The sequence below is a fragment of the Lactuca virosa genome, chromosome 1, assembly GCF_052849685.1.
Source record: "Lactuca virosa cultivar CGN04683 chromosome 1, Lactuca_virosa_CGN04683_v6, whole genome shotgun sequence".
Taxonomy (NCBI): domain Eukaryota; kingdom Viridiplantae; phylum Streptophyta; class Magnoliopsida; order Asterales; family Asteraceae; genus Lactuca; species Lactuca virosa.
Genome location: NC_136426.1, coordinates 57,265,966 through 57,293,336, shown reverse-complemented (window position 1 = coordinate 57,293,336; position 27,371 = coordinate 57,265,966). Strand labels below are relative to the sequence as shown.

Sequence of the window (27,371 nt, the reverse complement as noted above, 5' to 3'; positions counted from 1 at the left end):
TGGAGATACAATTGATGTTGATGAATATGATAATGTCAATTCGTCTACAAAAGTACCGCGCTTGAATTCCAAGGTCGATGGCAACACAGGTCTTTTAATACCAAAAATTGAAAAGTGATTTCAGTTTGGACTTTTTGAATCAACAATATTCTTGAATTTTTTTTTTTGGGATTCTGTTTGGCAGTTTTGCTCTTCGTGGTGTTCAGTATTCAAACATTCATAGTTCTTGGTTTCTTTTTGTTTCTAATCTCTATCTGAAGTAAAAAACTGTTTTTTTGGGTTATGACTTTAATTAGAATAATCCAATTTTAAAGTGATTTGTTGGCGTAATAAATATGGATGTTAAGCTTTTAGGTAAGCAATAACTTTTCTTTTTGTTCGATGTGTGTTTTGTACTTTAAGCCTTCCTTTATATGTGTGTCATAAGTGTGTCTACTTATGAAAGTTTGAATACTTAACAATTATGATTATAAAGATTCTAATTATGCATAGATATATCAAAAATAATTCGACAGAATTAGCTTTCATGTGCAAATAAAGCAGTGTACTTTTCTTTTTCGTGTTATGAGTATATTAGCTATATGAAAAAACATGTATCAAATATGAATAAATTAAAAAAAGTGGTATATCAAATGCACATGAAATCGGTGCATGCATCACGGGAATATGTTTTTCAAAAATTATATGTAATGTTAGAAATGTACATTGTAATGAAGTTGTCACATGAGATATGTCTATGTATTTGAATGTGTAACAGTGGATAGAATGGATAAGCATCAGATGTCAAATTTGGCCTTTGTCAATCCTTTTGTTAACCTCTGCAATTTTCAGTCTTTACATTCCAAAATAATTGTGAATTTATTGTCTCCTCTGGTAGACCTAAATAACATGTCAATTTTTTTTATTTACAAATATTGCATCCGGAATGTTCATATTGATCTGGATCATTCACAACTTAAATATATCTTTCTGTTTCTGAATCAATACAAAGTACATAACACTTTTTGGCCAATATATATATATATATATATATATATATATATATATATATATATATATATATATATATATATATATATATATATATATATATATATATATATATGCAAAAGACTAATATGCCCTCGCCGGTTCATTCCATGTGATGTGTTAGGTTTTTTGACACAGGTGTATTTTTTTCAAAACACATACTACTATGACAGGTATTATGATTCGAAACTTCTTAAAATAAATCACATTTAAGCAAATTATGCAGATAAAACGTATTTTACAAATATAAAATACCATATTTTACCATTTATTTCTTTCACTTAGAAATCGATATTCAATATGAAAATTATATAATTACCTGATTAAGAGCATTTTTTAATGGTATCCATATCAATCATATCTATTACATTTAATTTTCATTATTATGTCGATTTGATCATATATTTGTCAGTATATATTTGTCAGTATATATTTGAAACATATGATAATCAGTATTTCTTTACAGCATTGTGTGGTTATTATGGATCTTAATCTTAATAATCTCACGTAAGTTGAATTTCGAATATTCAGTTACATACTTCAATCCAAAGGACACTCTCTGCATCTCAATTCTGCTTCTTAATTTCGGATATTCAATCACCGACTTTTTTCCTTCGGTAAGTTTCTCATTATTATATATGATTGCTTCTCAATGTTTGTGATAATCGTACAATTGAAAATTCTTTTCTTCTTCTGAATTCTGCGACTTAAATTCTGCTTATCATTGTTTTTTTTTACTCTAAACATCTGGTTGTTACTACGAACTGCTAAACATCGGCCATTAGGAAATATGGAATACTTTTTACACCTGGTCCACTTTCATATGCTTGATGTTTAGATAGACGTTTTTCGTGTAAAGATTGTATAAAAACCTACATGAATAAAACATGGATGAACATATTAAGTGACATTGAATTAAAGTTTAATGCTAAATAAATAGTAGTAGGGTAATGCAAAAACGAAAATTTCGTATTCAGTAATATTAACAACTAAAAATGGTTCTGTTTAAGCCTACATCATATCCTATTTCCCTTTGATTAATATGTTTTTGGTGTAAACCGGTTCAAATCAATGACAAATATGTAATTCTGTGAAACATGACAGAACTGCCCCTTAATTCAAAATAGAACCTACCAGTCAAGTAATACAAAATACAATCAACTAATAATAAAGAAGAAAAAATATAACAAAAAACTGATAGAAAAATGTATTTGTCATTATAACGTCACAGAAATGCCCCCGAACTCAAAAAACATAAATATAAAATTTTATTTCTATTCGTATTGATTTCGATTGTACTTTTAGCTTTCTTTGTGTAACCCCTCAATGAATCTGAAATATAAACAAAATAAAGGCAAAATAAATTCTGAAAATGTACAGGTTTGTAGTATATTACAGTATAAAAATTACCATTAATATATTTTCTCTTATTTTTCTTATATTTCAGATACTAACAATTAACATGGATGTTTACAAGACTAATAAGAAGATAAAATTAAATAATTTCTATCTTGATAATACAAAACATATACCGATGTACACTACATCAGTCGATCAAATTCTATCTTCTACAAATGTTAGTAACCCGGGTGCTAACGGTACGTTCAATTAATATGTTATTACTTTCTTTATAAAAATTTTTAATCTTAATTATAACTATTTTATGTCTCTCTCTCTCTCTCTCTCTCTCTCTATATATATATATATATATATATATATATATATATATATATATATATATATATATATATATATATATATATATGCTTATGCAGATTCAAATAGAAACATCTATCATGTTCAGGCTAGAGAAAAAAGAAGAATAAGAAAATTATATTTGGACAATAAAAAAAAAGGTATGACCAAATGAATCCTTTCAATTTCATCTATGTCACACCTTTTGAAAATGAAATTAATAGATAACCTACTTAAAGTCATGTACATATTTTTTTTATTAGTTAAATATAAAAGTAAATAATTTGAAATGCTTTTTTAAAGTAATATGTATTTATCAATATTAATATTCATATATTATTTATCGATTTCTAATATTATTTATAAGTTATTTTATTTATAATTTTTTTTTCTCAATGCAAATTTAAAGGAGTTGTCCATCGAAGTAAAAACGTATCCGCCTCTACATCAAGTGCCAATGTTTCAAAAAAATCAATGTTACCAAATCATCCTTCACATTTAAATGTTAGAACTCATTTATCTAACATTTCCAATGGTAAGTCATTTATTTGTTTAATTTATTTTTATAATCGACAATCTTATTGTATCATATATAATATTGTTTACCTTCAATTTTCTTATCCCAGTCATGGATATTTCCAATAACAGTTTTCAATCACCGTCAACAAACATCAGCTTCGATTCAAACGGTAACATACATCATTGTTTTTACACTTTCTTTCTAACCTTCAAACAATTACACTTTTATTTATAATTTATCCATTTCTTATAACAATTTTTTTACAGAAACATTCAAAGGAGTAGTCAATCGAAACAAAAACGTATGCACATCTATGTCAAATGGGAAAATGTCAAAACAACCAATGTTACAAACACCTTCATATTTAAATTTTAGAACTCCGTTATCTAACATTTCCAATGGTATCTCATATATATTTTTATTTTATAATACATATATTGTCATTGTATCATATTTAATATTGTATACCTTCAAACTTCTTTTCCCAGTAATGGGTATCTCCAATAACAGTTTTCAAACACCGTTACCAAACATCAGAATGGATTCAAACGGTAACATACTTGATTGCTCTTAAATTTTTTATCTTTGTTAGAAATATAAATTAAAACTTATTATTTCATATTAAATATTGACTCATTTCTCATTAACATATTTTTTACAGACAAAATCAACGGAGTTGTTCGTCGAAATAAAAACATAACCTCATCTGAATCAACTGTAAACATGTCAAAACAATCAATTTTACAAAATCCTCCTTCACATTTAAATGTTAGAACTCCGTTATCTAACATTTCCAATGGTAAGTCATTTATTGTACCATTTCATCTAATAATATATATTTTTATTCTATGATATTTAACAATGCATATTTTTAATCTTTTTTCCCTAGCGATGGATATTTCAAAAAACAGTTTTCAATCACCGTTACCAAATATTCGACAATACTCTGTAATTTCAAATGGTGACACATCAAACAACTCATCTACAGTAACAAAGAGATCATCTTCAGTCATGTCTACCAATCCTAATCGTAATAAAAACAAAAAAGGGCAAATTTATCTCCTATTCCAATAATTGGTTTGACATCCGATCAAGACAACAACGATGGTCAAAGTAATCAAAACATATACAACAGTATATCAAAAGGTAAATTTTTAAAAAGTATAAAATTTACAGTTGTTTATCCAATCATTTTCAATTATCTAAACTTACAATATTAACTTTTTATGTAAAACTTAATTCACAGATTATTTGGATCATGGTGATCAGAATGCTGTATGCCAAACATGTTTTGCAAAATTATGGAAAGATGAATCTATCAAATGTAGAAAAAAGGATAATGAAAATTATTCTCTATGTTGTGGTTATGGAAAAGTTGAACTTCCAGAGTTAAAGAATGCACCTCCAAGTTATGAAATTCTTTTTAAATCTGGAGATTCTAAAAGCAAACATTTCATGAAGAACATTCGTTCGTACAATTCTATGTTTTCTTTTACGTCGATGGGTGGCAAAATTGATTCCTCAATCAATAGAGGCAATGCTCCATACATTTTTAGACTTAGTGGTCAAAATTATCATAGTATCGGAAGCCTTTTACCAAATCAGGGATTTAAACCAAAATTCTCTCAGTTGTACATATACGATACTGATAATGAAATCGCAAATAGACAAACATGCTTGGGGTACACTTTTCTATATTATCACATTAATATTAATATATATCTTATTGATCAGTAATACTTTCTTTATTTATCTTATGTTTATCTGTTAATGGTACTTGCAGTGGAGAAAATCAACGATCTACATCAAATTCTTCTGTCCTTGATGATGATATTATACAAGATTTGAAATTGATGTTAGATTCAAATAATGTCTTGGTTCAATCTTATAGGATGGTTAGAGATTGTTTTAATGAAAATCCTTGTGCTGATATCAAGTTGAGAATTATTGGAAGAAGGGACCAAGATGGAAGGACATACAACCTACCGTCTGCTTCTGAGGTAGCAGCTTTGATTGTTGGAGATATTGGTGATTCAATTGATAATAGAGATATTGTTGTTCAAACTTCATCTGGTTCTCTACGGCGTATTAGTGAATTACATCCATCATACCTTCCTCTTCAATATCCACTACTCTTTCCATATGGTGATGATGGTTACAGAGTTGACATACCACATCGAGGTATTACATCTTCAAGCAACAGCAAGCGGCCCAACTGTACAATGAGAGAATTTTTTTCTTATAGAATACAGGACAGGGATCAATATTTTTCACTAATTCTTAATTCAAAAAGGTTGTTCCAACAGTTTTTGGTAGACGCTTATACTATGATTGAAAGTGAGAGATTACATTTCATAAGGAGCAAACAACAAATTCTTAGATGCGAGTCTTATGAGATTTTACGTAATCAACAAGACCTCGGGAATAGAGATATATCCAACGTCGGACAACGTGTTATCTTACCTACCTCATTCACTGGCGGTGCACGTTATATGATGCAAAACTACCTTGACGCCATGTCCTTATGTAAATGGTTTGGATATCCTGATTTCTTCATAACCTTTACATGTAACCCAAAATGGCCGGAAGTTAAAAGGTTTCTTCGTAACACTTCATTGCATCCTGAAGATAGACCTGATATCTTATGTAGGCTATTCAAAATAAAGCTTGATGCTTTTATTAAAGACATACGGGAAAATAAAATTTTCGGCATCGTTCAAGCAGGTATTGAAAGTTGTTGTTTAATAAAAATTTATTTTTTATTCTTTTTTCGTTTCTTAACATTATTTATTAGTTGCAAATATAATTCATTCACTACTAATCATATATTTTTTGTAAAATTTATTTGCAGTTGTCTATACAATTGAATTTCAAAAAAGGGGTTTGCCACATAGTCATATTTGTCTATTTATGCATCCTGACTCCAAGCGGCCTACTGTTGAATATATTGATCCGATAATTTCCGCGGAGATTCCAAATATCAATGAAGAGCCAGAGTTGTATTCACTTGTAAGTGAATTCATGATACATGGTCCTTGTGGAGCTGAAAATATGAATTGCCCATGTATGGTTGACAGGCAATGTTCGAAAAATTTTCCAAAGCAATTCTGTAATCATTCTTCAGTTGATAACAACGGTTATCCCTTATATATGAGAAGAAACAATGGATATTTTGTCGAAAAATCAGGTGTCAAGTTAGACAACAGAAATGTTGTTCCATATAACAAATATCTGTTGAAAAGATATCAGACACATATTAATGTTGAATGGTGCAATCAAGGATCTTCCATAAAGTATCTGTTTAAATATATAAACAAAGGTCCAGATAGAGCTACGGTTGCTGTTGACATCAACACTGATTCTCATCAAGAAAAGGTTGTCGATGAAATAAAAGATTATTATGATTGTAGATATTTATCTGCATGTGAAGCATCATGGCGAATATTTAAATATGATGTTCATTACCGATATCCTTCTGTGATGCGACTACCTTTTCATCTTCCTAATCAACAACAACTTATATATGCTGCAGACGATGATATTGACGATGTTCTTGAACAACCTTCAGTTGCTGCTTCTATGTTCACATCTTGGATGGAATGTAATAAAATTAATAAAGATGCACGAAAACTTACATATGTTGAATTTCCGACAAAGTTCGTTTGGAAAGCTAATCATAAGTTGTGGAAGCCAAGGAAAATTGGACGTTCAATAGGAAGGATTCACTCTGTTTCACCTAAACTTGGTGAAATATACTTCCTAAGAATTCTTTTAAATAAAGTGAAAGGTCCAAAATCATTTGAAGAAATTCGTACGGTAAATGGTGAAGAATTTCCTACTTTTCGAGATGCATGTTATGCTTTGGGCCTCTTAGACGACGACAAAGAATATGTCGAAGCAATTAAGGAAGCAAGTCATTCAGGAAGTGGTTTTTATCTGCGTTTCTTATTTGCTACGATGTTAATGTCTGACAGTTTGGGTAGACCAGAGTTTGTTTGGGAAAATACATGGCAACTATTGTCAGATGGTATTCGTTACAACCAGCAACGTACATTAAAGTCTCCAGGTATTATAATTTTTTAACATTATTTCTAAAAATGAATATTATATATTTTCAATATGCAGCGTGCAAATTTGTTTATAAAAATTAATGTTTTTAATATTATATTGTTTTTTACATATTCATAATTTTTACAGGTTTAACACTCAATGAGGATCAACTTAAAAACCTGACTTTGTTTGAGATCGAACAGATTTTACTTCGTAACAACACCAGTCTTAAAAATTATAACAAAATGCCTTACCCTGATACTGATATGGTTTCTTCTTCAACAAATCGCCTTATCACGGAGGAGCTAGAATATGACATACCCATCTTAAAGAAAGAGTTTGATCGAATGTTTCATGCATTAACAAACGAGCAGCGAAATATTTTTATTGATATCATGACTACAGTCAATGATAAGAAAGGAGGTGTTTTTTTGTGTATGGATATGGTGGAACATGCAAAACCTTTCTTTGGAAGACGATATCTGCAGCAATTAGATGTAAAGGTGATATAGTTTTAAATGTTGCTTCAAGTGGTATTGCATCGTTATTATTGCCTGGAGGTAGGACAGCACACTCTCGATTTATAATTCCATTGAATCGTACAGAGGATTCTGTTTGTAAGATATCGCCTGATAGTGAACTCGGCAGATTAGTAAGAAAAACCTCATTGATTATCTGGGATGAAGCACCTATGGTCCACAAGCATGCATTTGAAGCTTTAGATCGAGCTCTGAAAGATGTATGTAACTTTGACAAGTCTGGCAACTCAAAAATTCCATTTGGAGGGAAAGTGATTGTTTTTGGAGGAGACTTCAGACAGATTCTACCTGTTGTTCAAGGAGGCAGTAGACAAAATATTGTTAATGCTTCTTTAAGTTCTTCATATATATGGCAACAATGCAAAGTCCATAGATTAACAATAAACATGAGACTAACCGTTGGAAGGGAACCATCTGATATTCAAAAAATACAAAGTTTTGCAAACTGGCTTTTGGATATAGGAGAAGGAAAAGTTGGTGGTTCAAACGATGGTGAAGCGATTATTGATGTTCCGGATGATATTCTCATTAATGATCCACATGATCCTATAGGTTCATTAATTGAGTTTGTATATCCTTCAATCTTGGAAAAATTCAACGTTATGAGTTATTTTCAAGAAAGAGCTATACTAGCTCTGAAAAATGAAGTTGTCCAACAAATCAATGATCGTTTGTTAGCACTGTTTCCCGGAGACGAAGTTGAATATTTAAGTTTAGATAGTCTTTGCCAATCAGAGTTTGTTCATGATCATTTTGATCCCAATTTATACTCCCCAGATATTTTAAATGGTCTTAAAATATCAGGTTTGCCAAATCATAGGTTAATTTTAAAAGTCGGTGTTCCAGTTATGTTACTTATAAACATTGATCAAAAGAATGGATTATGTAACGGCACCAGACTACAAGTGAAATCTTTGGGCAAACGTGTTATTGAGGCAATTATCATATCTGGAACTAATATTGGAAAACAAACATTTATTCCAAGATTGTCTTTAACTCCATCTGAAAAAAAAATTCCCTTCAAATTTCAAAGAAGACAATTTCCTGTGGCTGTATGTTTTGCAATGACAATTAATAAAAGTCAAGGGCAGTCGCTATCAAAGGTTGGTCTGTATCTCAAAGATCCTGTTTTTTCACATGGACAGTTGTATGTTGCCTTATCGAGAGTTCAAAGTAGAGAAGGATTGAAATTGTTAATTTTAGATAAGGATGGTAGACTTACAAACAAAACTTCTAATGTTGTGTATAAGGAAGTTTTTAGAAATTTATAAATCATTCGTAGTGTTTAAATTAAAACAATTGTGTTTTTTTTATTTAAATTTTTTATATATTTTTTATATACCATTGCAATCCATAATATTGATTTTGTTTTGATATTTCATTTTCACACTTTAATCAATGTCACATGGTGTTTATTGTTTGCTCCCTCAAATCAAAAAATTACTGATTTGCCCTCGCATTTCATAAAACATTCAAATATACAAACTTTCACTTTAGTTATTTTTGTATTTAACTTTTCTAATGTTTGTTTGTGTTTCTTTTAACATCTATTCAAATTTGTATATTTTTGTACAAATATATATTAATATTAATTTTAAATAATAAATATAAAAATGTTAAACAATTTTACTTCTTATTAATAATATAATTTTTTTACAAATTTTTTACCCGTGGATTCCACGGGTTGTAACCTAGTATTCTCATAAAATACGAGAAATTAAATTATCTCCTACTATTTCTTCCTACTAATATGCCTACCCATTAGAATCATGACACATGTCATCATTTTCTATTTCCATTTAATTTTAGTTGATATACCTATAATACCCTTAATTAGGGAACTGAAAATAAAAAAAAAAAAAAAAAAAAAACCAAGATTGACGTAAGATCAGACGTGCTCTTCTTTTTCTCTTATTTTTTCATCGACATCTTCCATTATCTTCACATTCTATTGATCTTCAATCGACACACCTCCACTCGCTTCTACTCATCTTCAATCGCTACTGATCTTCAATCGACACCCCACTCGCTTCTACTGATCTTCAATCGACACCCCCAATCATTGCCTCCTAATCTTCAATTGAATCGCCAATCGCCACAGATTTATCATCAGCACAAGGGGACCGTTTCATACTCCGATTCTGTTGTTGTTGACAGGTTGGATTCTGATTGGAATGAATCGAACCTTGTTGTATTGATCCACTCGAGGTTTCTGTGGAATTCCACTGTGTATTTTGGTAGAACTGTTACCTGTGTAATTTGAAGAATGCAGTAAAACCCATAAACGAAGATCAAATAAAAGATTTTTTTGAAGACCAACAAGGAGTAAATCAATTTGTTGATTTTTAGCCATAGGTTTATTGAAATTTAAATGTTATTATCCATAAACAGAATTTGAAGGAGATATTGTATGAATTTCTTTTACCAATTGAATGAGTTTGCTGGTGCCAATATTTTTCTGTTGATATAATCTGGAAACTAATTTGCAATTGAATTTTCAATCGTTCATTATGTCATGGAATGTGTATATCACATAATTTTTGGTCTCACTTTATCAAGCTTAAATATTTGGAGGAACTTGTGCAGATGGCTACAAAACCACTTATAATCGCTGCAATAGCGTTGACAGAGAAGAAAATGGACATGTCATTAGGCAGAAACAACACACCATTTGGGTTCAATATCAATTATTGTATTAAACTAAGCTCATGTATCTATTCTTTCTTAGAGATAGCATTGGTTTTGTTACTTTTCCTGTTAAGTATCAATGTGTTGTGTTTTGACCTTTCAAAGGGGACATCTTGGAAGTTGTTGTCACCATGGTTAACAAGGTCATATACTTGATCTAGAAAGTGTTTTTGTGTCAAACGAAGTTCAATGTATCTATTCTTTCTTCCAGATGATATTATTAAAATGTCCATTAGTTTCATTTCTCATTTGGACACAACTGCCCCTGTATTGTATTTTGTAATCCGGGACAAAATATTTGGACATAAATGCCCCTCTATTTGTAGCTCTTTTTTTTTTTTTGTAATTTGTCCCACTTTTTATTTTGAAAGTGCATTGCTATTCTTGATTCAATTTTTAAAGTGCATTGCTATTTTTGGTTCCATTTGTATGTATTATGTAAAACTCTATTGGTATGCATCATAGGAAACTTAAGAAAAGTACACATTGCAACATCTTTTGAACCTCAAAGAAATAAAATCATAATTATTCCAAAAATGACCAATGTGCCCTTTATTTTGAAACCAAGAAATCTAATTCTTAATACTTTCACAATGCCAATCGGTTCTTTCAAAATAACTAATCTAAAAATAACTAAAACTGAAAATCAGTCTTTTCCACATATTCATCGGTCTTTCTTGTTCAAACCGGTACATTAAGATCAAATTGGTAGTTCGGCTCATGATTATTGGAAATTGCTCCATGCTCACGACTTGGACCCGTTGGATCTTGTTGTATGTTATCCGTTTTTTCAAGTACCTAAAAAAACGCAGTTATTAAAAACTATATTAAACAAAAAAAAATCTAAATAGATAAAATATTACATTTTTCTTTCTATTCTTCTTCATAAACCGTTCTACTCTAGATTCTTTTCTCTTGGATGGTGGACGACCTTTACTACGTACTTGCAAGGGTGGTAACAATTTTTTAGTCGAGTCTGGAACACGAACATCTTCAACTATCAAATTTACGTTACTACTACAACCCCAAAATGAATCATTATTTAACTTTTCTTTAGCCATATTTATACAACTTAGCAAGTATTCATACTTTTCGTGAGAATTAGCAATATGCGCAACCTCATAAAAATTGGAACACAAATGGTCAAACTGTTTAGCATTTTCACCACTCATCAAATCTTCATAACAATTTATCACCGAGTAGTGTCCATGCTTCACATCCTTCCTCCACCGAGACAAAATATACCGTGGATGGATTTCTTTAACATCCTTCTCAATCAATATCTTCACCATATGCCTACAAATAATTCCGCGAAACTCAAACAAATGACAAGAACATTGTATATCAAATGCAATTGCATCATACCTAACGGTATAAACAACTCTTTTTTTAGAATCTCCATATTTCCCTTCGAAAATATCTGTGACATGAAATACATATTGTGCATCATCTACTTTGACCAATAAAGAATTGCAAAACAACATACCCCGTAACTCATCTTGAAACAACTTAAAAATTGCATTTGTGTACGCCTCCTGAAACTGCCTCTCAAAATAAAACCCAGTTACTAACTTATATGAAGAATTAAGGGACTCAAAATCAGCCTTATTTTCTTTCTCAATCTTGCTTTTTAGCGCATTGTCATATTGCTCAACAAATTGTCGTAATGATGTTTTAGAATTAACATACGCATCAAAAAAAGCATTCATGCTTTCACTTCGTTGTGTGGTAGACATCTCTGCCCAAAAGTTTACTTCATTCTCCACAGTAATGGCTTTACTGCAATCCTTTCTCAAGCATCTGGTAATTCTGGCCGCCTTTCCACTCCTCACTTTGCTTTCCACCAAGCCAATAAAATCTGCCTCTTGTGCTCTAAAAGGCCTCTCTATGCTTCTCGACTTTACCGATCTTTCTGACATTCCATATAAGGAAGGGCAGGCAGGGCTTCCGCAAGAGCCTCCCCCCTCTTCCCGGTCAAGATAGATGGGAAGGAGCCCTATCAAGGCCATAACCAGTCTCTTTATTTATATACGTACACCTTTGTTTCAGGGTGGGGCCGCCCTTCCTCCTGCTAATCCGGCCATTTCCGAACCTGTCTTTCTCATCCCATTCAATGGAGGACTTTTCAATTCTTGCGATTCCCAGCCCCCTTAGCTTATTATTTTATATATATATATATATATATATATATATATATATATATATATATATATATTATTTGAAAAGGGTTCCGCTCGGCTAAATAGGCTCAATGATCTCTTTCTTCGCTTCGTTCGATAGGCCGGTACGGCGCTCCGCGTGGTTATATTCATACATGTTCCGACTCGCCGGTCATTATGGATCTAGTGGCATGGCGGGGCAAAAGAAAAAAAGGGAGGGGGGAAGCAACTACGAAGCTTCGTAGACTCGACAAGTCGCTCCGCTTATAGAATATAATGAAGCAAGCTAGCGACTCTCCTAGTAGCGAAGGAAAGGGGCATTCGGGAAGCGACTAGTCGCTTCTGGCGAAGCTTCTAGAAGGCCGACCACTACATAGAGAGATCCATATACCAGTCATGAGCGATAGCGAAGCCTAGAGAGGCGCAGGGCAGGATCCAAGAGCTTAGAAAGGGTCAGGAAAGGAGCAGAGAAGGGGTTGGATTTCACCTATGATCAGATCAGTGGGCAACCATAGTTTACTTTTTTCGTAGTGTTGTTAACGTTGTTGAAAGCTCATTACTTATTTAAGTAGGCCTCGCTTTTCGGAGCTGCTCCCAGCTCACACTATGGTGGAGGAGGTGCCGTGAAGATCTAGGAGTGTGAGCAGTACGAGCTGAAAGGCTCCCATACTGTTTGGAGGGCAGGGGGCATAGATGCCAAACAAACCTGACCCCTATCTATCGTCGTAGAAGCTGTTCCTAGGAAAGATTATGGTTCTCGGGTATCCAATCAATTAATCCCCCAAACCGGGGAAGCTTAAGCGGAAATGAAAGGGTAGGGTGAGGGAAAAGAAAAGCGGGGAAGCAACTAAATTGAAGGCTTCGCTCCCAGATCGCTTCGTGAGCTCATTTAGTAGACAGCGAGTGTGCGCCCCTTTAGAGAAGAGATAGGGGCGAGTACTACACGAGCTCGTAAGTCAAGTACGGAACGAGCCTTGTCTACGAAGCAGAGCGACCTCGTCTTGCTTACTTCTGGCGAAGCTTCTAGCACTGGATAATAGGCATGGCAGGAATACGACTTTTTAGGTCGACCACTACACTACATAGAAGCGATAGCGAAGCCAAGCCGTATAAAGGCGAGCAGCCCTTATAGCAATAGCAAACGGCCTACTTATAGCCCTTCCCAATTTCCAGTAGTAAACTTCCCAAGTTTAAGCAGGATAACCCCCTCTCTATTCTTCTCTTCATGTATGTGGGCTGCCTGCCCCGTCCCGAATAGACGAACAGGAACAAGCTGAAGAAGTGAGAGAGATTTGAGATTCCGTAAGTAACTCAGTGCTAAGAAAGAAGGGCTTGGAAGAAGAAAATGAAATACGAACAACCAGCTATATCGGCACCCAACGACTTCGATCGTTGAATAAAGAACATAACCACTCATTTTTTTCAAGTCCATATTTTTCAACCAGCTTGTACCACCCATCTTCAAACTCTTGAGTGTCCGTAGACTCATACACAAGGGTTTTTAGATTCTTCTTTATTATTTTATATTGATCCAACCTACTTAATTTTTCAGGAATCTTTTTCATAATATGCCAAAGACAAAGACGATGATGAGATTCGGGGAATACCTGTGCCACAGCTCCTTGCATTGATCGACATTGATCTGTTATTATTGCTTTTGGTGCCCTTCCATTCATGCATTCTAACCATGACTTGAATTACCATACATATATTTCTGTTTCCTCTCGAGAAAGCAAACCACATCCAAATAAGATAGATTGTCCATGGTGATTTACTCCAACAAAAGGTGCAAACGGCATATTATATTTGTTCGTCAAATATGTGCTGTCAAATGAAATAACATTTCCGAATGACTCGTAAGCTGCCCTAGACCTTGCATCTGCCCAAAATACATTTTGCATACGACCTTCATCATCCATGTCAATCACATAGAAAAAATTTGAACTTCTTTTTTGCATACGGACAAAATAATTACGAAGTGCCTCAGCATCCCCTTGCCCAAGTCTTAGTTGTCTTACATTTGCAATGTAAGATCTACAATCTGTCTCGCTAAATGGCAAATTGTCATACCCTTTCGCTTCAACAACTAACGAATGAAAACTTTTGTTTAATGGAATTCCAGCATAATCATTCAACTCAAGTCTTCTCTTGGCATATGAATCCATTTTCTTATGTGATCGATGAAAACAAGATTTTTTGGGACTTAAAGCATGGTTATGTTCGAGAAAAACACGAGAGATAGTACATCTTCCATCACCATATGCAATTACACAAAATTTTGCTTGACAATTTGTTTTAGAAGACTTTAGATATGGTTTGTTTGTCTTAGGCTCATATACACCTCCTCTGGAACATCCAAGTGAGTAGTATTTTGTGGCAATACATTTTTTTGTTCTTGTACTAGCTTTTCGTACACAAAAAAAAATCTGGTATGCGTATTTTTTAAAGTAATCTTCAAGTTCGTTTTCTGAATCAAACATCATTCCAACTTTAGGAATGTTTTGATCTTGAGGATTGAGAATTGTATCCCCTTCACCTAAATCCACATCCTCCATACTGATCAAAGACTATATCAACAATAAAACAAAGATTTTATTAACAACTAACCAACTAATCAAACCAGAGACTGTTTCAACAATAAAACAAAAATTGTATTAACAATAAAGAAGATAATCATACCAACACGGCAGTGAGAATGTAAGAAAAAATTACCTGTTGCCTTACTTGTTGTTCTATGATGGCTATGGCTGTCGATGTCGATATGTGGAACAGAGAAGAACGAGAACAATCAGATGAGAAGAATCAAACAAGAATAGGGTTGGAGCCGTATGGAAGAAACTGGTTACGTGATTTTACTTCTTTTTGTTTACGTGATTTTTTTTGAAGATCAGTAAGCGAGTGGGGTGTCGATTGAAGATCAGTAGCGATTGAAGATGAGTAGAAGCGAGTGGAGGTGTGTCGATTGAAGATCAATAGAATGTAGAAGATAATGGAAGATGTCGATGAAAAAATAAGAGGAAAAGAAGAGAATGTCTGATCTTACGTCAATCTTGTTTTTTTTTTTTTTAATTTTTTTTTAATTTTTTTTAATTTTCAATTACCTCATTAAGGGTATTATAGGTATATCAACTAAAATTAAATGGAAATAGAGAAGGATGACATGTGTCATGATTCTAGTGGTTAGGCATATTAGTAGGAAGAAATAGTAGGAGGTAATTTAATTTCTCTATTTGGAATACCCTTGTTTATACGATAATATTTAGTGTTGGTCAGAGAGAAAATAATGAAAACCCTTTAGGGTTATTGAGTATTTAATCAGAATATACGTATTGTGTATTCAGTTAGATTATATGGGAAAAATACATAACAATTTCGTGTGCTCTATACAAATGATGTTTTCTTTCTTTTTTAAAATTGTGTTGGCTAAAGAAAATGATAAAAAAATTGATGATTACCGGGCAAGATGAAAGTAGATAAATGTATACAAAACTTAGTTTAATTGTAAACGTGTATGAAAATATAAGTTTAATGATGTTTCTTGAAAAATAAATATGAGTTTAATGATTTTTTTACCACATGAACTAGCTAGACCTATTATAACCGGAAAAATATAGTATTTATTATACAAAAAAATATATATTTAATGGTAAACTCATTTCCCTTTATAAAATCATATAAACATCGACGTCAATACTCACACTACAAGAATAAGTATCTATAAGGACGATACCTATAAGGACGACCAAAGTCGTTTCTATAGATCATCTATTGAGACGACATGTCGTCTCTATAAGGTTAACCAATTTTTTTGACCGGTTAATCTATAGAGACGACATGTTGTTGCAATAGGTTATGCGGATGATTGCCAAATTTGTGAAAAGGTATAGCTACGACTTGTCGTCCCAAAACGTTAGGCGAGAATTTTCACGGGATACTGGAAAGGTATAGGGACAACTGGTCGCCCCAAAAATAAATAAATTAAATATATTTTATATTTGTTAATGTGTTTAACCGGAATACTGGATGGAAGTCGTTTTTTTCAGGGTTTTGGGGATGACAGTTCGTCTATAGGGTTTCTACTACCTAAATCGAGAATACATCCTCCCATTCTCTCATTCAGACGCAATTCAATCGCAACTCCTTTTCACAATTTCCTCTCTCTCGATCGACGATTGCTAGACGTTGAACACCACAGGGGACGACCATCTTCACCTCCGGCCTCCTCAACAACAACCACTGTCATTGTCGGCGTTGGTACCAGCTCCTTTCCGGCGACCTGCTTAGGTAGTTCATGAAGGTAGTCCCCCTTCATTATATTCGTGCATTACTAGCATGACGATTTCAATAAAGGTACGCCGCATATTTGATATACTTTGTTACATTGATGAATATCTATATGCGATTTTTTTTCATCAAGCTTATGTATCAATAAATTTCTTTGATATCGTATTGTGTAAAGTAACGTACAAGGTAAAACTGGTAAAAGGATGTTATAATTTCATGATATCACCAATAGATCCTGTAGGTTTTCTTGTATATACGATTGTGTAAGTTTTGATGACTTAACCTATTATTAACAGTAATTGTTCGATTTAGATCAAATTTGTGCTTGTTTTCTGCTTGTGTTGTATATCTTGAATGTATGTGATTTTGTATTCAATTAACATTATAGGACAAACAATACAATTGAAATGGATATAATTTTTTTCATGCTTGTAGGCACTAAATGGAGTACTGCTGATTGGTTCTCCAATTATGGCTTGGTAGGACAATTAATGTAATCGACATTGGTAGATATTTGTTAGAAGAGAATTTGGAATATGAACTCACACACTACTAAACAAACTGCATATCTATGCTTGATATGCGTTGTTGACATTGACTGATTCTGTTAAATAGATAAGTACTAGTCTTTCTATTATGTGTTTATTAACATGAATGATATTACATGTTTCTCAGCTTGCGTTGTATGTCAATTTATGAAAACTACAACATCCTTAAAAGCATGAGTTAAAAGTTAGATGAAGATGATAGAGTTGTTTTATTGGAAGGAGGTGGTCTCCAATTGGCTTCTCCTAGAAGCCATAGTTCGTCTATTACATCTATTGCTGTCAGGTTTCCATGTACTCCATTTGTTCCTTTTTGTATAAATATAAATTTATTATGGAAACAAACTTATATAATTGTCTTATCTAAGCTATTTACAATGGATGAGTCCTTCTTGCTTGAGAATCATTTGACATAGAGAGTTGTGTATGTGACTTTAATCTAAACTTCTAAAGCTTCAATTTTTTAAATTTATATTACAAAGTTAATGATTTATGATACTCTTCCTGTTCCGTTTCTACAGTTCAGAGTTCTGCTTCTACTTATGTTGATCAGATAAACTTCTTTGGCAATTCAACAAAGGTTTTAGCTCTTTATCTCCATATTAAAAAGTAACATTTGACTTGACACATAGTTTTTTTAAACAAATCTATGACTATTCATCAAATGTATGAAAGCCCCTTAACAAGAACAAAATAAAGAAGATTTGTGGACCATATTTATATTGGCTAAGTTCAGGTAATGACTACTAAAGGGTAAAAGAATAAATTAGTTCTTAAAGCTTACCCAAAAAGGAAATATTGCATTTTTTGGGGATAACCCAAAATAAGGGTGAGGATTCATTTGAGTATGCTAGGATTCAACTACAAACTTGTATACATTTAGGAATAGTTAACTCTTATGCTAAGTGAATAAATTCATATTCAAAACTTTTTTATGATATAATAATCTCTTTACCACTAATTTCTAGTATTTTTGTTGTTGCAGAGTTATAATCGAGATATTTTCTTGTTTCTATACTTTCTTCTTATTATAATATCAACAATTACATCTTTCAATATGTTTTGGTCAAAAATTAATCAAGTGTAATTCGACCAAATTGTATGAGAGGTTGTGGTGTTAGTGTAATGTAAGTGTAAAATAATGTTCAAAGTGAGACAAGTGAGTTACAAGGAAAGCCCTTGATCCCTTCTAGGATCTCCGACATAAAATAATGGGAGGTGATAATAATCACTCGCATTGATACGTTTTATTGATTTTAATCTGAGATTACAAAGATGATGAAGGTAATACAAGTACTAATGTAATGCTAGAGCTAATCGTGTGCCTTGTGTGCTAGATACATGTGTTATTTATAGTCTAGTGTAAGTAACAAGAAGTTCGATAATTTCGGGATCCTCCAGAATCAGTATATGAACGTTGTTTGACTTGGTATTCCGGGTATTTTGCCTGGTTGAGATGACTCTTCGTTGAGAATAAGTCTTATGTTGACTAATTCCGCACGTGAGAGAAAAATAAAGAAAAATATAGCTGTTAGAAGCGTTAAGAAATATTATTAGTAATAATCAAGATCCTGGGATATGTTTAAGGATCCTGAGGCTTCATAAATATTTAAGGATCCTGAATGTGATCCTGGGATCCTGCCCGTAACAATGGCCCCCAAATTATACCTACGAAATATTGAGGTTAGTTTTCCCATATTTAAAGGTATAATTTAAAAATAGTAAATGAAAGTAATAAAAGATTTGAATTTTAAACCCTAATCGGATAGGGTTTATCGGCCCAATGTTAAGCATCACGCAATCAAATCGTACCCTCTCTCTTCTGTCATTAGGTTAAATAGGTTAGTCCTATTAACTTCTTTTACCTTCCCCAACACTTCATACGAACGTCTCCGGCCACCTTCATATGTAATTTCTTTTTCTTGTTTGTCTTTTGTTTTCTTCTTTTCTTCGATCATGGGCAAGAAGGCGAATCGTTCTCGCGCTAACATTACTGCTCCTCCATAGAATGATTTTGTTGATCAGGGGATTCTGGCCTATGATGAGGTATGCTCCTTCAATGACGAGGACATGCAGTCCTTAAGGCCAATGGAGCTTTTCGCTCCGATGCGATCTTTAGGTCCTTTAATCCTTCCATTCAGCCCAATTCACTTCTCCTTCTTGGGTATGCTTCCCTGAATATCCATTTTCTGTGGGTCTCAAATACCCTTTTTTAGTTATTGTTTCTGATTTCTTTCAAGCCACGTATTTTTTCGTATATCCAACCAATGCCATTTATTTGGAGGATTTTGTATTAGATTGAGTGAGTGAATCATTTCCACAATCTAGACATTGATCTTACTGATTTGGCTTTTGTTTATGATCTCTCTACTTTTGGGAGTTCTCGTTTTCTGTTTAAGGTTAAAACCAACAAGTCCCCTCTTATCCTGAAAACCAAACACAACGATGGAGCCTGGCAAGAAAAATACTTTTTTATGAGGCGAGACTTTATCACTGGTGGGGATCTCTTGCCTAAAGCTTGGGTTGAAAAGGGTAGGATCTTATTTATTAATCTTGAGGATCCAAGGATTTACATTTCTTATTTCATTATTTTGATGTAGTTTACAAGTTCGGAGAAGCTTTCACTATCGATGGGGATACTGAGGATAGGGTTAGGCAGTTTCTTGCTTTATCTGCAGATATCAGATCATTCAAGCTTGCGTCTCCCAGCCTCCAAGAAGGTTCATCTACTACAGCTTCAATGGCCACTAGTAAGGACTTCCATTATTGTTCTTATTGTTGGGTTTAGAGCATTCTAACACTCCTAAGGTGTTTATGCAACCCTAAATACCTTGGATCTATGTTTTCACTAATTATACATGCAATGGTGTTTCCAAGGTATTAAACCTATAACTAGCATACAATTATCATATACCACACAAGAATATAGTTAAGATAACATACCTTATGGTGGAGATTGAAGTCTTGATGTATCTAGCCTTAAGAGCTTAGCCCCAATAGTGTGGAAGCCTCAAGTGGAATCACAACACATCATGGACAAAGGAGGAACTTGAGAGAGAATCTCCATGCACCCAAAACCACCATGAACTCCAAGAATACACTTGTGTCGATTTTGGGCAATGAAGTATGTATTTATATGTGGGATTTCTAGGGTCATGGATATAACCCAAATCCATACCCATGGATCTTATGATCCATGGTTCATGTGACCCAACTCTTTATGTATCCATACATAAACTTGGTCCAACATGGATCATAAACCCAACACACATAAATATAACTAATTAACATAATTAGTCCCCATAGATTTAATTAGTCTCCTTTTGATCACTAAATCAATTCTAAATTAATTCTTGATCAATACTAATTAAAACCATATGATTTCATATTAATATATTAGTACTTATAATATATTAATAAATCATATATAACCTTCTCTCAAGAGTCCATCCTAACAAATTGTCCTGATGATATGCAATCCAAATGGACCATGCTACTCTCGGTTCAAGTACATACCAATAATAGTTATGGGCTTAGACATCTAATCCAACAGTCTCCCACTTGGATAAGTCTAAAAACTATTATTGAAAGTACGACTTCATAATCCAACTAGCAATCGTAGCTCTTAAAGCAGCGGTCGAACTCTGAACAAATCAATGACGCGTCCATTAGATAAGTGATCAAATATTCCTCCATTCTAGATATCATATGGACTGAGACATGGATTATAATCATTCTCTCTGTCCATTTGTTGTTTCCCGATTTTTGATTTATGACAACTGACTAATTGAACAAATCAAATTAGTTCAGGCTTGGCCAAGCACTTAGGGGTGTCATCACTAAATCATCGAGGGCCCATAAATATCGCTTTTATCCTTATGAGGTAAAAGGAATGGATAAACTTCGACTCATATTCTTGTACTAACTACTTGTTGAATCATACACAAAAGCACGTTTTATAACATCAAGTTACTGATGCGTTTTCGTACAATCAATGTATAACCAACTCATAGTCAACAACTCATATCTCTAGGTTTGAAGAATATAAGATATTATCGTCTCATGATTCACTCGTGATAAAAATCCATGAAGTGATTCAAATGAGCGTGGGTTTAATCCTATACTCAAATCTTATTCCAGGAGCACTCATGAATATTGCTGTTGGATTAGGTGTCTAAGCCCATAACTATTATTGGTATGTATTCGACCCGAGAGTAGCATGGTCCATTTGGGTTGCATATCATCAGGACAATTTGTTAGGATGGACTTTTGAGAGAAGGTTATTTATGGTTTATTAATATATTATAAGTAATAATATATTAATATGAAATCATATGTTTTAATTAGTAGTGATCAAGAATTAATTTGGAATTAATTTAGTGGTCGAAAGAGACTAATTAAATCTATGGGGACTAATTATGATAATTAGTTATATTTATATGTGTTGGGCTTATGATCCATGTTGGACCAAGTTTATATATGGATACATAAAGAGTTGGGCCACATGAACCATGGATCATAAAACCCATGGGTATGGATTTGGGTTATATCCATGACCCTAGAAATCCCACATATAAATAGATACTTCATTGCCCAAAATCGCCACTTGTATCTTTTTAGAGTTCATGGTGTCTTTTGTGTGCATGGAATTCTCTCTCAAGTTCATCCTTTGTCCATGGTGTGTTGTGATTCCATTTGAGGCTTCCACACTATTGGGGCTAAGCTCTTTAAGGCCAAATACACCAAGAATTCAAGCTCCATCAAAAGGTATGTCATGCTAACTAGTATATTATAATTTTATGTTAAATGCATGCTAGTTGTAAGATTAATACCTTGGAAACCATTTGCATGTATAATTAGTGAAAACATAGATCCAAGGTATTTAGGGTTTTATGTGCACCATAGGATGTTGTAGTATACGAAAACCCAACAGTGGTATCAGAGCCAAGTTGTTTTCAATTATACTTGATGCAAGTTGCTGAAAAAAAAACTGAAAAAAATCGAATTTTTTGCTGTCGGGACAGTAGACTCGACGAGTCCATGAACAAATTCATCCAACTCGTCGAGTTGGTTCATGCACTCGACGAGTTGGACCCCCTGACAACTTATCTTCGAGTTTTTTTTGGCCTGTTTTGGATTAGAATCATTACCGCAAAGTGTTTTTGTTCATAAAATTTGTTTTGTGATACTATGGTAATGTTTATTCTCATCCAAATAAAGGATAATAATCAAAGTTTCAAGTTTTATACATGTTTATATGATGCTTGAAAAATGTTGATTATGAATGTTCATGTTTATGAGTTTGTTTAGATTAATAGGAAAAATTATGAGATAGTTGTTTTCAATCCAAATTAATCTTGAAGTTGTTCATAATATGTGTTTTTGTAACTTGTCCTCAAGTTACATGAAAAGTCACATTTATGAATTTTAAAACCCATAAAAATTCCATAAGTTATGAAAAAATGAAGAGTCACATTTTTAATGCTTTTAAAGTCTTCCATAACTTGTCTACAAGTTATGGAACTTGAAGAGTTTTTTCCATTAAACCACTTTAAAATTCATAAGTTATGGAAACCATAAGTTTTTTGAATTGTTCAAAACTTGTCCTCAAGTTTTGGAATTTGTAAAGTCAAACCCCATATACACTTTAATTCCAAACCCAAAAATTTTAAAAGTTAAAGTTCAAACTTTATGGACTTCATTAAATTAATTAAAGTGTCTAATTAAAAGAGTTAATAATTCCATAAAGACATGGTTTAAGTTTAATTAAATTAAGAGTATAGGTTAATTAATAGATTAAACCACCAAGTATTTTAAATGTTTAAAATACACCCTTATACTATTATAATATTAATAGTTAATACTTATATATATATATATATATATATATATATATATATATATATATATATATATATATATATATATATATATATGTATAAGAACAAAGTCAGTCTTACCGTTAGTAGGCCTCATTCACGAAGCCGGTCTATAAGGGGGGTATAAGGTTACTGCCTATAAAATGGCAGTTTAATGGGTGTCCACTCTCACCCACCGCTTCCTTGACCGGTGGAGGGTCGTTAGCCGAACGGGTAGGACAGGGACTATAATTCTCCCTTCATTAAAAGTATTAATGATAAATACCAAGTAACTAAACCTTTTATAAACACCCAATCTTAGTTACTTAGGAAAAAGTGAATAAGGTGCTAATCCATGAAATTACACTTTGCACTTTGTTTAAGTCGGTTAGTGGAGCGTGTGTGGTTAACCGGCACACTAAATCGTATTTAACAAGGTAGGCAAAGGGTAACCTAATGTTTATCATAGTATCGATGGAGCGTGTGTGGTTAACCGGCACATCGATTGAGGGGTAAACACTTAAGGGTACCAAGTAATTTGCATGGTTACTTCACACCTTGTTTTGTGATCCTCGGCATCCCAGTCACAAAACCTGAAGGGCACACTCGAGATTGAAACATGCCATTGAACAGTTCAATGAATCTCAAAGATCTAGGAGTTTCAAAAACCAATTAAAACCTAATAATATATATTTCGTTTTCATGGTGGAAATTGGTGAATCGTCATTCGCCTACCTTCAAATATTTTATAGCTTGGATTACGGCATCCCTCTTCCAAGTTATAAAAGTATTGTGTTGGGTCCTAGCCTTAATATTTCATATTGGGTGTTATATTAAGGACTTTAAATCAGCTATCTTGAGTATCTCCCAAAAGATGTCTGGTTTAGACATTTATGATCTTCCCAAATCTCTTGAAACAAGCTTTCCTAAATGAAGATGATGTCCCATGGAAATCATACTTCTTTCACCTCCTCCAATTATTCTCCCTAACCCACAAGTTCCTGAAAAGTTTAAGGTCACTCAAGCCCTATTGGCAAGCAAAGGTCTATGTGTGATCACATCTTGGAGATGTAGTCACATATTGACAAGCCGGGAGAGTTGGGTGTCAAAGTCTTGAGAAAGTTGGTGGCTCAACTACTTTCTAAGTCACATAGTGAGTTCTTTTGGAACACCTATGAAACAGACTATGACAAGACCCTTAATGATCTTATCTATTTGCTAAGATCAACTTCCTAAAAACTTTATGGACATTGACAATGATGACACTGGGAATCCAAAAAAGCATTTTCTTCCCAATGGAAATGGATCGGCCATAGTCAACTCGGTTGACCAAATGGTAAAGAGAAAAGCTAAGTCTGAGATAGTCCCATTACCAAAGGGTCTATATGTTTATATTGCCAAAGAAAGGGGCATTGGTTGTGAAGCTGCCAAATTTACCTAAGGATGTTAAAGTCAATAAGTTTGACTCTACTTCAGGTAAAGTCCACTATCTAACTCTGCTAAGTTTCTATTCTGAGATTCTTGATACATGATGTGACTGGGTCACATGTTGATGTTTTAAGAATCAAAGAAAAGTGAAGAAACTTAAAGAAAGAATATGCTGAATCTGATCGCGTAGATGGATTTCTATCGCATAGTTTGAAGATCGGATTCTTGAGCTACTTCTTAGGAGTTATGATATTTTGCTTAAGAATAGATAACAACAAGTTTTCATATGGATTGTAAGAATAAGTTTTTCCGCAAAGTTTTAAAATAAAAGGTAAATCTTTTGATTTTATTTATTTTAAAATATCCTTACAATGGCATTTGTGAAAATCTGTGTTGCTTATAAGATTCCATTAAGAGCAAGAATGGAAATATGAATTTGATTCTTTCATTTGTGGTAGTGTCTAAATTTACCAAATAAGGAAAGATTCTCATCACCCAAGTTTCAGTTGGATAGAAACTTGGAATCATGCAAGTTGTATAGCATGATGAATGAGAACTTTCGAGCATTGGAAAAATTAAGACTAACTACTTGTTCACATGGGTGTGTGAGTCAAGTGAAGGACTAAGGGATCGGGTACACATTCTTGTGCACTGGTCAGAGTCCACCACAAAAGATCGATAAGACTATTCGTCATAATTTACTATAGCTCAGTAAATATGGTTATACTTACAAGCTTAAGTGTAATTCTGAGACATTGGAAAAGGTTCCAATGTATGGCAGAGCGAATAAGAAGAATCAATTTAGGCAGAAAGATAAAAGTCTCTCAAATCTGAAAAGATGGGAGAGTACTTTAGTATCATGTTTTAAGACCATCTTAATAATTTTGAGACCTTATCACAATTCATCCTCTAAGTGCATTCTGATAGTTAAGAAGAGGAGTTATGAATTATTGAAGTGGTTAAATCAAGAAGATGATTCATACTTCGTTCCAAAAACAATTCTTAGAGTTATACTCTAAGATTGTAACTTGAGTGACATGTCTTTAAGAAGGTTTAAAACACTTATCAAATGTAAGAGTAAAAGTTTTCTACTCTTGTACATTTGAAATTGGTAAGTTGTGATGTTTTGGATAAAACAAAGACCAACTAAGGCCAATTGTGTGAAGTGTTTGTCTTGATTAGAATCCACACTATCTCTTGAATATCTGACAAGAAAGTCTTATATGTCAAGAGGACAGTGGGAGTCTTAAAGGTCTTGAAAGTCTCAAGAACTAATCAAGAATAAAACCTGAAGTTCTTCACTAGCACACGACTTGAGGTTTATAACCTATCGTGTTGACATATTCTGTGCCCATTCCAGTTAAAGTTGGCTTTGCATATGAGTTCTTAGAGTTCTCAATTGGTTGCACAACAACTTGGAAGCAATGGTAGGCCCTTGAGCTGCCAGGTGGCAAGAAATTAAGATTGAGTTCAGTCCATATGAGTTTGGATTTGTCATTATCCTTGTCTTGTGACTATGGTTTTGACAATTCACATGGATAAGAACACATACACCATTAAATCTAAGGGTCATAAGGTTTCTCTCCGATTCATGGAAATGATGGTGAGGAAACACTTCCACCAAGTAGATTTGAAGTAGATAGCAATTGTGATATTTGCATTCTCAAAGTCGTTAGTGGAGCTGTGTGGTTAACCGGCACACTAACATGGACTTGTGAGAAGTGGCAAAGGTCTAAACAATTGAGACTATGATTACGACATCCCTTTTCATAGTTCTGAAATTGTTTAGACACACCTGTGAGCTATCTAAGATAAGGTGTATGATATTGATAAAGTTTTATCAAAGCAATCTAGTATCAGAAATCTGAACTTTGGTAAGAAAGTCAATAAAGTATTGTTTTTTCTAGAAGTTCAACTGATTTCTGAGTACATGTCAAAGCTAGTGGGAGCATAAGTGTTATGCTAATAATCATCATGTTAGTGGGAGCATGATAATTATGATAAAGGTTGCAAGTTAGCAATGTTAATTATAGAAAACAAAAGGTGTCAATTGGGAAAAAGTTGTTTTGCTATAATTAAGGGAGAGGAAATTATACTTCATCTCAAATCTAAAAGCTTAGATTGAGGTTTTAATCGTATTTAGTCAAGTATATATATGAATGTTATGTTGGAATGGCTCAACATAAGAAAATTCTAATATAGGGTCCATTATTTGCGTTCTAAAATTCGATTATGATTACGACATCCCTTTTTCATAATCTGAATTATGAGAACTTGGCAATTGAAATGGAAATATTATAGCAAAAGACTGGTTTAGTCTTTATGTGATACATCATGAATCGTGTCCCATATGCTTCGGATATAGGATCAATTGCATGTGCTATATTCATCATTTCTAAAATTTTCCAAATGCCTGGGGCATTAAGAAGGGAAAAGGTCTAGAATTGGATATGACTAAAAGGATTAAACAATTGTCGAGGACAATCTAAGGTTTACCAAAGATTGGTTGCTCAAGGACAGTTGGAAGTATAATGATAATTCTGGAAGGACCATATTGACATAATCTGTAAGGAGGA

At 33.1% G+C, this 27,371-nt stretch overlaps 3 protein-coding genes across 3 annotated transcripts; 1 reads left to right on the top strand and 2 right to left on the bottom strand.

The window, feature by feature from the left end:
- The first annotated feature begins 335 nt into the window (after nt 1–335).
- LOC145114181 (uncharacterized) lies at nt 336–9,104 on the top strand. The gene is made up of 15 exons (XM_079050178.1): nt 336–354; nt 1,561–1,646; nt 2,335–2,409; nt 2,477–2,627; nt 3,134–3,259; nt 3,351–3,413; nt 3,511–3,645; nt 3,733–3,795; nt 3,906–4,043; nt 4,134–4,274; nt 4,491–4,926; nt 5,028–5,968; nt 6,096–7,310; nt 7,442–7,717; nt 7,783–9,104. Exons 1-15 carry the CDS (start codon nt 336–338, stop codon nt 9,102–9,104), a joined length of 5,187 nt encoding a protein of 1,728 aa, XP_078906304.1.
- A 558-nt stretch (nt 9,105–9,662) lies between these two features.
- LOC145114172 (protein FAR-RED IMPAIRED RESPONSE 1-like) lies at nt 9,663–12,440 on the bottom strand. The gene is made up of 4 exons (XM_079050169.1): nt 11,385–12,440; nt 11,209–11,319; nt 9,958–10,083; nt 9,663–9,674 (listed from the first exon to the last, which is right to left on the bottom strand). The coding sequence occupies exons 1-4, from the start codon at nt 12,438–12,440 to the stop codon at nt 9,663–9,665; spliced, it is 1,305 nt and encodes a 434-aa protein (XP_078906295.1).
- Nucleotides 12,441–14,377: 1,937 nt separating this feature from the next.
- On the bottom strand, nt 14,378–19,500 carry LOC145114169 (protein FAR1-RELATED SEQUENCE 8-like). Its single transcript, XM_079050165.1, has 3 exons — nt 19,375–19,500; nt 15,301–15,306; nt 14,378–15,247 (listed from the first exon to the last, which is right to left on the bottom strand). Exons 1-3 carry the CDS (start codon nt 19,498–19,500, stop codon nt 14,378–14,380), a joined length of 1,002 nt encoding a protein of 333 aa, XP_078906291.1.
- Between the last annotated feature and the right edge of the window lie 7,871 nt (nt 19,501–27,371).